General features: G+C 44.2%; 1 protein-coding gene across 1 annotated transcript; it reads right to left on the reverse strand.

Annotated features, from left to right (window-relative positions):
• On the reverse strand, positions 1-10064 carry ZCCHC10 (zinc finger CCHC-type containing 10). Its single transcript, XM_084295364.1, has 4 exons — positions 10010-10064; positions 7375-7536; positions 5343-5384; positions 1-1852 (listed from the first exon to the last, which is right to left on the reverse strand). The coding sequence occupies exons 1-4, from the start codon at positions 10048-10050 to the stop codon at positions 1582-1584; spliced, it is 516 nt and encodes a 171-aa protein (XP_084151490.1). The 5' UTR covers positions 10051-10064; the 3' UTR covers positions 1-1581.
• Positions 10065-16329: the final 6265 nt, after the last annotated feature.

Genomic DNA, 16329 nt, shown 5'->3' on the forward strand with positions numbered 1-16329 from the left:
AAGAAGACTTCAACAACTTTCTGATAATTTTTATTTACAGTCTGCAGTGTTCCGTAAAACACACTAAAACAGACTAAAACACACAACATATATATTTTCAAACATTTAAATATAAGCACAGTTTATTCAAAAGTAATTCTACACACTACTTTTCCATAAAAATATAAAAAATAGTTTAGTTACTATATTTTACCTAGACCAAGATATTTAAGAATTCTTCCACATGTGATGCCTCCCCCTCAGAAAAGGGTAACTCCAACAGTAAGAAATTCAGGAGATGGCATCACAAATTAAAATACTAATGCCAACAGCTCAAGTCCACCAAAAGAACAAATAAATTTCAATTTATAACCAGCAAGAGTTGTTCTGCAGTATGCTTGGATTTATTTTTTTTTTGCACTAACTTGCTTCTCCCGTGCCAGATTTCCACAGACATGTACACACGCCGGTAAAAATAGCGAACAGATTATACTGCAGACTATAATGCCAGTTACCATGTGCTCAACAACATAGATTGGCAATCTTGCATTACAGAACTTTTTTTTTTTTTTTTTCAAAAATATCAAAATGGAAACACTGTCCTTTGGACCTCTTTTAAAAGACAACTCCACTCCTTACTGAGCATCCCACGAAAATAGCCTTTCTTCTCTCTCCTAAAAAATAGTGCCTGTTTTTGCTCATCACTACCATTTCTCTGGCTTTACGAACCGTACTCTGTGTGGAAAGCTATTGGGAGTTCTGAAAAAACACCCACTCGAGCCCTTCTCTCACCAGGATACATTTAATTTACAAAAAAAAGGCACAAAGATGAAACTCCTAAGCAGCATCAGTCGTAATTCTTCCACTGTGCACTGCTCCTCTTTCTTACATAGACAATGCTACAACAGACTCTGTTTGTCTCAGAAAAGTACTACAAAGACAGGAAATATGGAAACAGGCAAAGTTGAAAAGACTAAAGCCTCTGTACAGCACAAGTAGCATATTGATCGTTAACAAATGAACACTATTTAAAGTTTCATGTTGCAATTAAGACTCGACCTGGAAGCATCAGGAAAAGCCATCAGAAAAAAAGCTCAGCAGCATATAATACATTTGTTAACAGTGAGATGGAAGGCCCTCTGTGTGCAACATTGTGCATTCAGTTTCAACAATGACCGTGCTCTACAGCCAGCAGCGTACAACTTCTGCTTCTGACAGATCGGAGGATTTTCTACATGTAAGTGAAGTTGCCGTAAGCAGAGTAGCAGTATGTGATGCACAGCATGATCTGTGATAAAAAGCTTTTGCTTTCCAGCATGTAAACATCCAGGTTACTGGACCTTAGCTCGTATAAACAAATCTGATGATAGATTTTTAAACTAAAAAAGTAAAATTTCCCATAAAAGGATAAACCACAAAAACACTCTTTCAGTAAGTTTCACGTGCCATTTAATACTTTTCATGTCCTATGAACTATGCAAAACATTTAGAAAGTTTTAGCAGTAGAAATGTTGACCAGGTAAACTGCTTGGCAACCACGTGCTCAGAACATCTTTGAAGAATGTTATCGTTTGCTCAGCAACAGTTCTTCGCTACAACATATTATTTCTTCTTCTTTTTCTTTGGTGGCTCATCATCAGAACTACTACTGTCTGTGCTGCTGCTGCTACTGCTCGAGGAACTAGAATCTGATTCAAACTCTGAAGAAGAAGTAGTACTACTCGAGGATGGAGACGATGAGGAAGTTGAGGAGCTCTCATCACTGTCACTATCATCATCAGAAGAGGAGGTAGAGGAATCTTCACTGTCAGATGACGAATCGCTAGCTGAGCTGACACTGCTGCTGCTGCTGGAACTCGTCACACTTTTAGATCTGAAAGAAAACAAATACACAGATGAGAACAGGCCTGCTATAGACAGCATTACAGAGCGCTCTTTATACTCTGTTGTAATCCAAAGACCAATTATTCGGCCTGAAAATTTCCAGGCCTAACAATTTAACAATCTTCCTTCCCCTCCTGCTCCCAACCTCCCGTTCCATTCTGAACAAATTAATTTTGAGCAACAGCAGAATGACACCATGCACATGATGTAAGTTGCCCTGGACAACATGAAAGCCCGAACAGGACTACAGGGGAAAAAAAAAAAAGTTACGTTTGAAAGTTGGCAAGGCTCCTCCTGTTCACAGTAACAACTAGCGTCTTCACTAACTCGTAAATAAAAGAAAGTTGCAGGAATGTGCTGTACCACTAAAGCCTCGGGGGGAAAAGTAACCAAGATCAGATCCCTAGCACTGCAATAAGAAGTGCAATTTTGGCAATGTGAGTTGGTGGAAGTTTCATCAGCGAGATTTCCCAAACGTCAGAATTGTGCTCAGCGGAAACCTTTCTTAGATTACTGCTGGCAGAACCCCCACTACCTGCCGCTACAGCAGGCTTCTGTTTTCGGGGTGGAAGAGAAGGTATGGAAACAGTCCAGGATAAAGATGGAGTCAGGAACACTGTAAAGTGGATTTCTGTAGGCTCTGCAGTTTAATTTTTTTTTTTCTCCTTTTTTTCCTGTCCTCCGTGTTTAGCTCTTACTGTAAGGCCACTGTTCCCAAGGTCTTTGCAGAACTGATGTAATACGAATTCTAAGAAAGTACAATTAAGTTCTTCCATAAATCTTTCTCCAAGCAAAATATAGAGGTACTTATCCACCCTTCTTCCCACCAAGTCAACCAAATACTATGCAAAAATGCTAGAAATAATAATGCAGATTTGTAGTTTTTATCTCAGTGTTTGGTTAAGTATAAAAATTCAGGAAATGCCTACGTTAAGTCTACTAGAGAGTAATGTTTTTTCCATCAGATCAGCCACTGTCACGACAACTGCCAGATCTGAACGCCTGTAATATGCTACAGACCACTGAAGTTTTTATAATACACAGGGCATGGGTTCCCTCTCTGTGCACAGACATAATGGCTGTTTATAAAAAAAAAAATAAATCATAAAGGCCAGTTAAATACAGACATTGTTGGTGGAAAACTGGTGTAACGAGATAAGAAAAAAAAGTGTCTATTTTTAAAGTGGTATTTGTTATTTTCTGGGCAAACTCCCACACAAACCAGTAGTTTCAATCTTTTTACTGGATGTGCAGACCCATTTATACGGGCAAGGATCAGAGGATCCCCTGAACAGTAACCCTGACAAAATGTTTTTTTCCCCCCAAAACATCCGTGTATCTGAAACATCAGACACGATACTCAATACCTTCACCTCGACGAAAGCACTGGCTAGATCCATGAGAAAAAAGCAAGCAGATACTTGTTGCCAGCTGATGCAATCGGTGGCCTATTGGTAGTCACAAAAGGAAGACGGACATGGGAACAAGCAAAATTCACCTATTTTACCTTGTCCTAATTAGGTAAGGTGACATCCTAGATGCTATATATTGGGAGGTCACAGATTTGTGGGTCTGCTGTACCACTGGAAAAGCACATTCCTCCAGCAGATAAGCATTCGTTCTCCTCCACACAAGCTCACAGATGGTAACAACTAATATTATTCCATGCACGATGAACCACAGGATTACTGCTGCATTTGGTAACGTTGGCTATCACCCTTCTCCGAGATTTTACCCTTTCTGGCTCCACTGCAATCACCTAACAGCCCCAGGTGATTTTAAACATGCTGCTTAAATCAAACCTACAATGTTGGGCACCAGCACCTGGCTGTTCACATGCCGGATTGCCTGAAGGAACAAGGGAATTAGGACTCAATTCAGGACCCTTCAGACAGGCAGCATAAAGGGGGCTTTCAATTCATTAACCAAGTATGCCACAGAGGAGTGATGAAGCCAACGTAAACTCAGAGACAGTTCTGTGCCACCTAAGGTTACAACATTGTCCGACAGCAGTTTTGCCTGTTCCTGTTTTTCTGGTTAAGCCTGTAGCTTCCTTATTACTGTTTATATCAAAACAAACACACACTATGTAAAAGGTTAGCGCTCACTGCTGCCAGAAGTCTCACTTTTGCATTTTTTAAATCTGGAACTTACACATCCATTGCTTCGCTCAATTTTCTGCGTTTATTTTTTCCCCTATCATACTAAAGATATAAAAACCATGTGACCTGGAAAGGAATTTACATTGATGGATTTTATACTGGCATAAAAGCAGGGTAACAATTCAAGCATAGCAAAGTTTTTAAGGTTTAAAGAAACAATGGTCAAACAACCCCCCAACCCAAATTCTTTTGTTCTTTTCCTTTTGGCAGCGGTTTAGAGCTCAACTACTCTGAAAATCATGCCAAGTAGAAGACTGCAACACATGAGAAAGCTGAGGAAGGAAGAGATCTGAACTATATTGTTAAGAAATCAGCTAATTTATGATCTCACTAGCCGTGGATAATTCCAACAATACGTGAACACTACCGAGAAAGAAGCCCTTGAGAAAACACATCCTGATAGTAGAACTAAGATCCTAATCAAGTGTTCCAATAAAGCCGGATTTAACATGAGAGCTTCATATAAAAGCATGTTTTAAAAAAATGCTCTGGCTCATTTAATGACTGACACACAAAGCAAAAGGCCTTGCCTTTAAAAAAAACAAGGCTGTTTTTAACTGGTCAGATTCAGAGACAGAGGACAGTCAATGAAAGGCAAGGAGACAATGAGGCGATTACTGTACAGACATCCCCCATATGTAAAACTTGCAACGTGATTAGCAGGAGTCTTACAGCCCGGGTTCTAGCTGCTCCTGAAAGGATTTTGCTAATAGAGACTGAAGTGGATTCCCATGCTAGCATTACTGCATATGTAAAGGAGGAAGGATGGCAAAACAACTCTTGGCTCGACTTATTTTTTTTTCCAGGGATGGAGGATGGTAAAGGAGGAAATGTTTAGTTCCTGGATTTTTTATTTATTATTTTTAAGATACATGTTTCATTCTCTAGACAAAGCTTCAGAGACAGACAGCTGTTAAGAAAAAGGGATGAAAACAAAAGGAAGAGCAAGATGAGTAGGTGGAGAGAGAACAGGCTAGAAACAGTATGCCATTCTTGCACAATTAAACTACTCGATAAACATTGAGGCAGAAATAAGACAACTTATTATTAAAACAAAACAACACAGAGATAGGAGAATGACCAGGGAGAAAAGCAGAGGACAAAGAAATTAAAGTTTTTGGACAGGGAAGAGTAGAAACTCTCCCAAGTACCTGCTGTGCAAATACCCACAACAGGCTAAAAGCTTAACACCAAATCTGTATCTGCAATGCTCACTTTCAGTTTCCACACAGGCCCCTTCCAAACTGCCTGCTGTAACACCCAGTGCAAGATCACACCCTGAAGCAGCCGTACAACTTGTCATCGATCCCCACGTACCTTTTCTTCTTGGTCTTCCTTTCTGCAGTACTTTCTCCAGCGCTAATTAAGGGGGAGAAAAACAATGCCTTTGATTAATGCAGTAGGAAAATTAAATATGTAGCAGCACAGAGGAGCTGAGTTCAGTACTAGAAAACTGGTATCCCACTTGCAGAAATCTGCCCAAAGCTCCTTTAGTATCTATTTTCAGTTGCTATTTAAACTAGAAAAACAATATCTACAAATCCGGGGAGGGGGAGCAGCAATTCACCTCTGATTTTCTGGGTTAAGAATGCTTCACTCACCTTTACTTTTTTCCTTTGCATTATACAGACAACAACATCTTGGGATGGCAGAAGCAGAGGGGAGGGGATACAGATACAAAAAAAAAGTTCTGTGTACCCATATTTAGCAATAACTGAACCGATTGAAACAAAGGATTAGAAGATCAGATTAGTCTGTAGCTTTCATCGTGCGTTTCTTTCAGGTACAAAAGACACAAAACTATTCATATGGCTGCTTTCCAGCTATTTGTCTTTCAGACTGCCATGTATTCATACACGTGCAGAATGTTTTAGGAGTAAAGGAAACATTCTTTTGTGATATTTAAAAAAACACTTCAGGAGATTTTTACTAGTCTTCAGTTTGGGATTTTTTAATCATTTTTAAATATTTCAGTCATGTTTACCAGTCACATCCTCTTTGCATCCCCTTTTTCCCCATTGTAGGAAAATAGCACATAATTCAACCTGGAATGAACATTTGTGATTGAAGTAATCCCTCATCATCTACTTACATGCTTAACGTGCCACTGATAGGTGAGGAAGATGTTCTTTTATGACCCGGGATACTTTTTCCTCAACTGAAACTATTTCTGAAAGCCATCTTATGTACACAGTACTAACAGTAACCATTGAATTAGAGAAGTTGAAAATACATTTCACTTAGCAATTAGATAGCAGCACGTGCTGATAACTCCAGAAAATGTCAGAAATAGAAACACATTAAGTGTAAACTACATTTCAACAAAAGTACCCAAGGCCATTTGTACGCTAGCGAAATGAGATTTTCCAAGTTTTTCTTTTTCATACCAGTTGTATGAGAATAGCAGAATTATTACACGAAGGAGTTTTCCACACCCCTCACAAAATCCCATCGACAAGAGGAAGAGTCACTGACCCTCAAGCTTTGAGGCAAGCTATAATCCCTCCTGTACTGCTGAGCACCACTTGTATTTCTGTTGTTAGGGCCGTATGCCCTTACCTAGGTAACCAGGGATGAGCACCAGTGTGCGTACACAGAGCTACACCCCAAAGCACCTATGGGGAGGCTGGTGACTAACCCAGGCTGCCACCCATCGGCCTGTGCCTCCCTCTAGCGTTTTAACATATGTATAGTTCTATGAGTTTGACACTTTATGAAGCCACAGAGCTGAGAGCGGTCAGCCGGCTGCGTATCAAACAAAGCTGCTTTGTTACACTTGGTTGTTCTCCCTGTGGCACCACACATCGCCTCCAGAACCATAAATAAAACTCAGGAGTTCTACTTTTAGTTGATTGTAGCAGTTTTTACTAAGGAATAAACATCGTCTCACCTTTCCTTCCCTCTCAGCTCCTCTAGGACTGGCAGGCAGCAGGCTCTACTGATGCCAGCAAGCTAAACAGTGACAGAAGGCAGGTCTTCAAATCCTCAACCTGCTCACACGTGAACTCAAGGAACCAAGCAACTGAGGAACTCAGGAAGCCATATTCTATTACAGAGAGCCTCCGACTACTTTACCCTTAGCTTAGTATACTTTATTGTTTGTTTCAGACGCACTTAAAGCTTTTTTGACCCCAAGCAACAAGCAGGTGTTAACAAACAATGCCTTAATTTTGTGGGATCCAAGTGCACATACACCACCTAACATACACAACGGTTCTGATACTGAACAGACACCTCACAGCCTGGGAGAAAAGACAACAGAAAAAGGCCTGGACCACCATTTTTCCCACCCACCCACAAAATTACCTTTTCATTAATAAACCAAACGTTCTCATTCTGCCCATCTTACCTTTGTTGCAATAACAGTCGCTTCTCTTTTTCCTTCAGAACTTTTGCTAACTGAGCTGTCCTCGAAGGTCTGTGCAGGTATTTTCTCTTCCCTGTACATTCATACGTCCAATGTCCGAACTCCAAGCATTTCTGACATCTGACGTGCTGCTTGTTTGCTTCCCTATAAAAATGCAGAATTGCATTAAGTGACTGATTCCAACTCTGTTCTACCTATTGAAAAAATAGAAATTTTCTTTAGCACACAAATTCTTAACAATACACGCAGCTATGTTTAAAGCACCCATGAACATTGCTCTGGTTTAACTATTAAACATCTTCAGTTGGGACAAGAACAGTAACGTACACACAGAATTTTGGCAAACTCACGCACTTCAGTTATCAAAAGATCCTAATATCAACTATTTATGAAAGTAGAAAGAACACTTTTCCTCTGTTCCAGAGCTTCAGCTTAAGCCTTCTTCTGCTACGGTAGCTAATGCTGAACTACAGACATTAACTGTCAACGCACTGAGCAACTGCACCTGAATTTCACTTTATGCTCGTACAAGCTCCTGCCAGCCAAGCTTGCAATCTTCGTTCCCATATCCTCGTATCTAACCCTCAACAGCAGAACACTTCCAAATTAACACAAAGAGCCTGGGATTCTGAGCAAGTAAAACAGAGCTGCTCCTATTGGTAACTTACTTGAACCTCGCTAAGATTTATTAAAGCCTGTCAGAAGATTTATTGCAAGAACACGTTCTTGTTTACTTACTGCTCTCTGCCATTCAAATACAATTAGTATAAAAGAACATTTTACATCTGCATTTCAGTCTTCAGTGATCAAATTCTTTGATCATTTTTAGGAGCAAGTTAAGTGAGAAAAACTCATGTTTTCATATTCTAGCACTTAATCCACAATTCTAAAGTTTAAAAAAACTCTGTTTGCTTATCTTCTCACAGATGTGCTCCTCCTTTACAAACAAGGAAACTCAGACAGCAGCCAGGCGACCCACTCAAGGCCATATCACAGATTAGTTTCAGAGCCAGGACTTTGTAGCTCTCATGCAGCTCACTGAAACTGCTGTGACTTATTTCCACCTTGCGTTGTTTTTTCAACATGAAGACACTCATTTTTGACAGCCAGCACATCTTAATCATCCAAAATTAACAGCCTGGCTCAGCTAGGAGGAGGATCCTCGACTGTTCACTCAGTATTTAGAGAGCATGAGGTGACAGACCAGCAGCGAACACCCTACTCTCAGAAAGGAGTGTTCCTTTGTAGCGATTGTTTCTCCTTTGCATCTAGCTATCGCTTTTTCCGACAGTTCTGCTGCATCTCAAAGGGAATCTTGTTTTGAACATTCATCAGTCTCAACGCAAAGTTTATTTGGCTTCATGATTTACCTTCAGAAACGTTGATGTAAATGAGCACTGTATGACTAACTAACCCTGCTACCTACACGGTGCAGTTAACTCAAACTTCAGCAGGAAGCAGGAGCACCAACAAAACAAAAAAAAAATCAAATCAAGGTCCTCTGAACAGCTTGCTTTGTCTTGTCCTGGTCTCCTGGCTCTACCACAAGAGTTGCATGTAAGCAAAACAAGGATGCTATCTCTGCTTAGTCAACATAGAAAAACATTCACTTTGTTTTTTTTTGTACCACAAACCAGCCCAGAGCTGTCTCCACAGGAGGAGGGCAGCTCAAAGCAACAACAACAAAATTCAGCATTTCCAGGGCTCTGGGACTGCTCACACGACTGGGGCAGGCAACTTTATGCAAGGTAGGACGATAAAAATCAAGCCCTAAAAGCAACAACCAGGAAAACAGATCAAAATAGCTCAGCAACCAGACCTATAAATATCATATCAACACTAACAAGTTTTAACATGAATGAAAAGCATGAGGTTAAGGTAAACTTTTAATACAGGTCAGTGGCTACGACCTAAACGCAGAGGTTAGCCAATGTGCAATACAGCAAACAGCCATCAAGCACCTGAAGGCATAACAAAAATGTAGGAAATCGCTCCTTAACCTATACAGAATAGCAACCTAAAGAACCAGTATTCCAAAAGTGCTTTGAAATTCCAAGTTATTTTCTGCTGGAAAATGAGGAAGAACAACTGAACTACAGTAAACAACAAAAAAGGCACGAAGACGCAGAAGCCATCCGTATGTTAACCAACGGCTGTGAGCAGACAGAAAAAAAAGGAACACTCTTAAAAAAGCAACAACAAATTGTTCTAAGGAGGGAGGTGAAGAAGCAAACCCCCAGAGGAGTGCCGAGGGGGGCATTCACTGTACTTAACACCACCAAAGTGCTGGTTTCTCCTCATTTCGCTGCTGTGCAATCAGACCCCTCAGCTCTGAGCACAGAGCCGCTGCTTCCCCACACACACCCCTTTACCAGCCCCTAAACCCACGCCGGGAGCACACAACCACCGCTTTTATAACCCAAAATGCCACTTTTAAAACCGCGCCGCCTCTCCCCGGCCCGGCCCGGCCGCGCTGCGGGGCGCTCTCCTGAGGGCTGCGGGGCCGTGCCCGGGCCGCCGGGGCCCCGCTGCCCGTGTGCGGGCCGAGGAGCGGCCGCGGGGCCCCCCCCGTTGTGCTCCCCCCCCCTCCACCCCCCGTCGGTCCCGGCGCACTCACGCCTGGCGGCGGGCGATGAGGCGGTGCATGGGAGTCGCCATGGCGGCGGGCGGGGCCGCGCTGCATGCCGGGACGCGAGGCGGGCCTGAGGCGAGGCAGAGCCGCCCTCAGCGCGGGGCTAAATGGCAGAAAAGGGGGGATTTAGCCCGTTACCGCCTCGTAACGCACGGCATCGGCTCTGCTGCGGTGCAGGCGCATGAGCACGGGAAATATAGTCACGTATAAGCCCCCTTCTCAGGGGGTGCCGCTGACAAGTTGTCCCCCTGCCCGCACTGCCCCTCCGTTCTCCATCCATACCTAACAGTGAGGGAATAAACACCTCAGGCACCCCTAGGAACCACAAGGCGAAGCCTTGCCCCCACCCCACTAAGCCCTGTGCCAGCAGCAGCTGGTATTTTGGGCTCCTGCATCACCTCCTTACGGCTCATGGCACGGGAGGAGAGGTCAAGGGGCAGAAAACGAAGCCGTGGTGGCAGTGCTGAGGGCACGCTCCTGGCACGCAGCCCCCGGAGCCTCGCTGCCAGCTGGCACAGGCAGCACAGCCCCCATCCTGAATTCAGGGCAGCCACGAGTGGGGCTTCCTAACGTTTGCTTTATCAAAACTTGTTGTTACCTCACGGGATCGGTATTAAAACAATAATGTTGATCTCACTACAAAAATCCTCAAGGAAACACACTCCTTAATGTGGAGCTGGGGTGACTCCTGCCTTTCTTATCCCGGGATATTTTATACCCAGCCATTCTCTGAATTCATCCAGAATTCATCCCCTCCTGCAGGGACAACCTGCGGGCAGTGTGGGCATTGCGCCGGCCCCCTGCATTCCCCAAAGCAGGTGAACCATCCCGGGTCCTTAGTAGTGTAGTAACAGCTATGTGGCTTCTTGGGAGTGCACGGTATTCATTTATTATATAAAACAACAAAATCTATTGTATTTCCTTAAATTCCTAACATCCAGCAGTGCCAGTTGGATCAGGGCCTTACTGTGTTAGGAAACATAGGAGTGGGATAAAAGACAGACCTTGGCCAGAGAGGCTTACACTTCCCTCAAGACAAGGTACAAGGTGGAAACACAGATACATAAGAATAGAACATATGGCACACATAATGCAGCAGTACAAATCTGATCCTTTCAGCTGATGATCACCCCACGTCCTGAGGTGTTCTGCCTCTGATGGTACCTTGTGCTGGTTGGACTCGATCCCAAAGGTCTTTTCCAGCCTGAATGATTTTATGATTCTAATATCACAGCCTGGAAATACGAGAGCCAGAACTTCCTGCTGTGTCACACATGAAACATGTCAGAGCAGGTCACATCTGCTGAGGACAATGGCACCGATTAACTGTCACATGGGGAAGGTACGATACTGAGGAATTGTTAGACATAAGCAGCTCCAACTCATCAGGATTAATTATTGTGTGGCGAATTGAATCATGGTAGTTCCTGTCTCCAAACTCTGAAATTGTAATGTCAAAGGCTAGTGGCTGTTCCTCTATGCAGTTTGTTTTCCTCTCCATCTGGCATTTCTTGTGGTATCTGATAATTGTCCTGTTTTGGCTGATGCTCTGTGGTAATCTGTGAATAATTACATCTGGCACCATAGCTACGTTGTGCTGTGTGATGCCTGGTATGTTATAAACGCACCAGAGTCTGGCCTCAATATCTGAATCTTGATGGCTGGCATCTGACTTGAATGGAGAAAGTCAGACAGAAGCATTTCCTGCTTTAGGATTGATCTATTTATAATATTCCATGCTTACAATAAATCCCTGCTCCCTTTTTACCTCAGAATTACTTAAAATCTTGGAGTGAATTACACACTGATAGCAGTGTCTGTACTCTGCCCAACTACATTTGGTGTTCCTGGCAGCTGTGACAGCAGAACCACCGTTCCCTCAATGTGCCAGCACAGCCAGGGCTGTGGTGCCATGTGCCAGAACACGCACGGAGCGTGTGGGCTGCTCCTTACACAGAGACCTCAACAACACACCTGGTACTGGAGCAACCCACTAAAAATCCTGCTACCTAAGAAGTTTGAAAGAGTGCTTGTAACTTCAGACTCCGCAGGTTCCTACAGCCTGCAGCCTCCTCGGGGGAGTGTCTCACAGCCAGTCCTTGCATTCGGTAACTCACTGTGGCACCCCTCAGGGTGGGATGCGACTCCACGGACCGAATGTGCAGAGTCACGGCGTGGCGCTCAGCTCCCTGCCAAGGGCGGACAGATCCGGGCTGCTGCTGCTCAATGAGCTGGCTGGGACCATAAATCCTGCTCTTGCACACCAGGCTGCTATTTAAAGTCGCAGTATCATTAACCTATTTCTAAATATGCTGGGCAGGGCAATTGCTTTCCAAAATGTGCCCCTCTCTAGACAGGAAAGGGGGGGGTATGCAGACAACGCAGGAGAAGAAAATTGAAGGTGCTGAAGCTTCGGTGGCACAGACCTCGAGCTACCTTGTCATGCAGCTCCCACTGTGCTTCCACCTCCCTGCACTTTTCTGTGCCTGCGCATTGCTCTTGAAAGCAAGGTGTCACAATATTTGTTAAGGGTTTGTATGTGCAACAGGAAGAATGGAGCCAGAGCTTTCTCAGGAAGGGCTGAGTCAACGAATAAACAGTTAAACCTCCCTTGCCAAGACTGCTGCTACGAGTGCCACTCACACAAAACTGATCAGCCTTCCAAAATGACGAGCAGCTCAGTAGCTGGTAGTGCTACTGCTGGGACAACAACAGTGACAAACTGGGAGCGCTAGCGATGCTGGCACTTGGCATTTTTTTTAATGGGCATTTTACTTTTTTCCCCCCCCAGCTCTCTAGCAGAGTAACACAGAAGGCCCCTATTCAGGCAGAACTGCAGACTAGAAAAACACCTCAGTGATAAGGGATAGAGTAAATAGACTTCAAGCACGCCCTGTCCAGAATTTCTTGCTGCCATTCAGCTGTACCTTCAGTAACTGAGTTTACTCACAGTACTCCGTTAAGGTAATAAATACATCCCTGTTGGCCAGGTTGCTTTGCTTCTTCGCAGAGGAACCAGGCTCATGACTCCTTTGGTATCCACCATATAAACAGACAATTAGAGGGAGTACAGAAAGCTGGAAGAAAAAAGATAGATGGGTCAGCTGGAGCCGTTCCTCAACCTTCGTGTGGAGGAAGCTTCTTGAGCCCCAAATTGGGTTAGGCTTCACTGGGTCAGCTGTTGTAAAGCCACACTGGGAGGGATAACGCACCCCCAAAACCTGTAATCTGAATGGAAGTCCAGCCAGAGTTCCATGGAAATGAAAAGAAAACGCGGGCTTTATTATTTCAGGGCATTTAAACAAACTGAACTTATCATCTTAACCTCATGAACCAACAGTTGGGAGTACTGGCTAGCGCAAGACAGAATTCTTTAGACAGAGAAAGCCGGTACTGGTACTGCCACTTCGGAAATGCCCTAACACGCTGTGCGTTTGGCACTTGCCACCTTCAGTACACTGCTCTGGATTTTGAGCGCTTCCAATCCGTTCTGTGAGCGCTTCCAATCCGTTCTGTGCTACCCGTGAGCCTGGGACCCCAGCCACCCTCCTCCCGAGGGAGTGGGGCCGGCAGTGTTACTATGGGGATGTTTTGTTGTCCTCGCTGCACCCTCCGCAAGTGCCTGCGCCGTGACTGTTCCAGCTCCAGCCTGTAAAACTCCGCGGTATTTTTAGATCCTCGGCTCACATTTCAGTGAACACGAAGTATCTTTGTGTGTCAACAGCTCAGAAATGGCTCCCGACGGCGCGTGAAGCATGTCGACGTAGCGGGGCCGTGGTTTGCGCAGCTTGTGGAAGCTGACATCATTAAATAGATCACTGGAATGTATTACATGGACATGCCGCAGGTTCAGATGGTTTTCTTCCCTGGGAATTCAGCCACAGCATACAAAGGAGCCTCGGTGGCAGACGAAAGGGACGCGCTGCCCGCGGTGCCTCGCTCCCAGCCTGCAGCAGAAGGGTCAGGCCAAATTTTCAGTGGATTCTTCAAGATTTAGTTTGGGGGGCCACTATCTAGCTCTGACACCTCAGTACCTGCAACAGCTTCATTAGTAAGCAAATGAAATCTAATCACATTTCGAGCTTGAAAGTACAGAAACCAGAGTAAGAGGGAAAAACGTATTTTCAACAGCCATTTAACTGCAAATTCTTGAGATAACTACGCTGGGGGAAATGGCCCCAGAATAACTTTTCACAGGACGGCAAGCCAGGATTTTCTGAGAACCACGTTATATGTGGTGTGGTTCTTATTAGAGTTCGGGAACACGATACTCCAGCTCCCCTCACTTCAGGAGCTCGCAAAGCCCGTCTGTATCTGAATACCCCAGAATAGCACGATGAACCATACATTAGATGACATGCAAGGGCTATTTACAGCACTCCAAAGAATAGCCTGTGACGGACACCAGCTCGGGCTTATTTTAAGCTCATATTCGTTTTCATGTTTAGCCTGTGCTAATGAATTACAAGACATGCCTCTGTAAACAAAGCCTGAAAACACTGGCCTGAGCTCCCATACTCTAACGGCAGATCTGCGGTTTGTGAGCACTTGTGCTTAGCATATGGATAATGGGAAATCAGAGGGAATTCAATCTGCCAGGCCGAGGTTTATTCGTGCAGTTCCCAAGAGAAATAAGTTTCAGAAAAGTCTTGGGGCTGTCAATTAACCTAGATGCATTACCCTCTTCTCCTTTTCTTCATACCCTTGGCTTTTGAGGAATAGATGTTCACAGTGTCTGTCATTACAGAGAGGAGCTGTTTGCAACTCAAAGCAGTGAAATGGTGGCAACAGAACAGAAAATTATTCCTTCTTCAAAAAATACCTGAGTTTTAGGCCACATATAATCCTTATGTTTTTAGTACATTCTCTGTCCCATGTTCATATACACAGCAGTCACATAAGCAGCTCGGTAGCAACACACACGGCACATTCAAAATAACAAGCAATATGTTCAGGTAGGAATATTTAGGTCTGGTAGGGGTTCGCAGATTACGTATTTAAATGCATAAGAAAAAAGCAAGTTACTCAGAAGAAGGCAATGTCTGCTTTGATGTTAGACATCAACGTAAATTCACGTGGTCCGGTGCTGCGCTACCTCAGAGCTGAGCTTTGCCTTGCTATTTCTTAGCATTCTAAAATTCAATAAATAAAATTTCTAGCAAAATGTGCCAGAAAACAAGTGAAAGGAATGATAAATGTGCAGATTTTCCCCCATAATTTCCAGCATGTCAGATTTATTTACTCCTGATTTTCACGCTCTGGGTCCTCTTGAATAATTCGATCTCATGACAGAGTTTTTAAAATATACTAGACACCTCCTTTAATTGAAAGCAGAAACCCACGGAACTTAAAATCCACCAGCTCTTGGGAATTCTCTCCCAGCAGTAACCCATTGTCAGAAGCTGACGGACAGTTTAACCCAGACAGGTTTAAACACCGTAAGGACCTTGGTGCCCACCCGAGCAGATGACACGTCCGTGGGACATGTCCACGTTTCACACCTAACACATCCCATCCCCAAAGTGAACTGAGGCAAGCCTGCGCGCTTCAGGCATGCTCACTAAACACTGGCAAAGAATTGCAGCAGTTTTCTGCCTCTGCAGTGGGTCTGGGAGCTATCGGTTTGCCAGGCTGGGAGAAGTGGAGCAGGGGAGCCAGCAGGGCAGGCACCTGGGCTCCAGCGGGGCAGCCACACACATCCCCATCCTCCCAGCAGTCAGGTCCCTTCCCTGTGGCTGAGCACCACCATACTGAAGGTACGGGGCATCAGGCTCACACCACAGGGGATATAAGAGGTAACTGAACTTGTGTTCATTCTTTCTTTAGTCCCTTACTGTTGTACCGGGGAATGGATGGAAATGCAGCCCAACAATGTGCTTTCAAACCGGGCTGCCCGCTATTCCAGACATTTTTTTCCTCCCACTCCTCATTTCTCCCTCCTTTTGCTCTCATGTTTCAGCTCTTCTCCATCCTTCTCTGTGCATTTTGCCCACCACAGTGACATAGGCGGGCTTCATCTCCCAGTTTGTTTCACACAGGAACATAAGCAGTAAAGAAATCAGGACCTACCTTTTGAGGCTGTGGGTAAAATCCAGTAAGCAGAGTTATCCCAACCAGTTCTTTGCTCTTCCATTTTACAGTTGCTCTCTCTCCTGCAACACAGCCGTCATCAGGTAAGAAACGATAGAGCCTTAATAAAGAGCATGTACTGAGAGAGTTCAGTGTACGGTACATGTTTCAGTCATTATCAAATCCTGCTTGTTTCTTAGCAGGATTTATTACAGTCTTTTCATGCGTTGCACAGT

The sequence above is a fragment of the Netta rufina genome, assembly GCF_964035555.1.
Source record: "Netta rufina genome assembly, chromosome: 14".
Taxonomy (NCBI): Eukaryota; Metazoa; Chordata; class Aves; order Anseriformes; family Anatidae; genus Netta; species Netta rufina.

Coding starts and splice junctions, on each gene's coding strand:
- ZCCHC10 (XM_084295364.1), bottom strand. CDS start 10,050: ATGGCGACTCCCATGCACCGCCTCATCGCCCGCCGCCAGGC. Junction 7,537..10,009: donor CTCATCGCCCGCCGCCAGGC/GTGAGTGCGCCG, acceptor GCATTTTTATAG/GGAAGCAAACAAGCAGCACG. Junction 1,853..5,342: donor AGGAAGACCAAGAAGAAAAG/GTACGTGGGGAT, acceptor GTTTTCTTTCAG/ATCTAAAAGTGTGACGAGTT.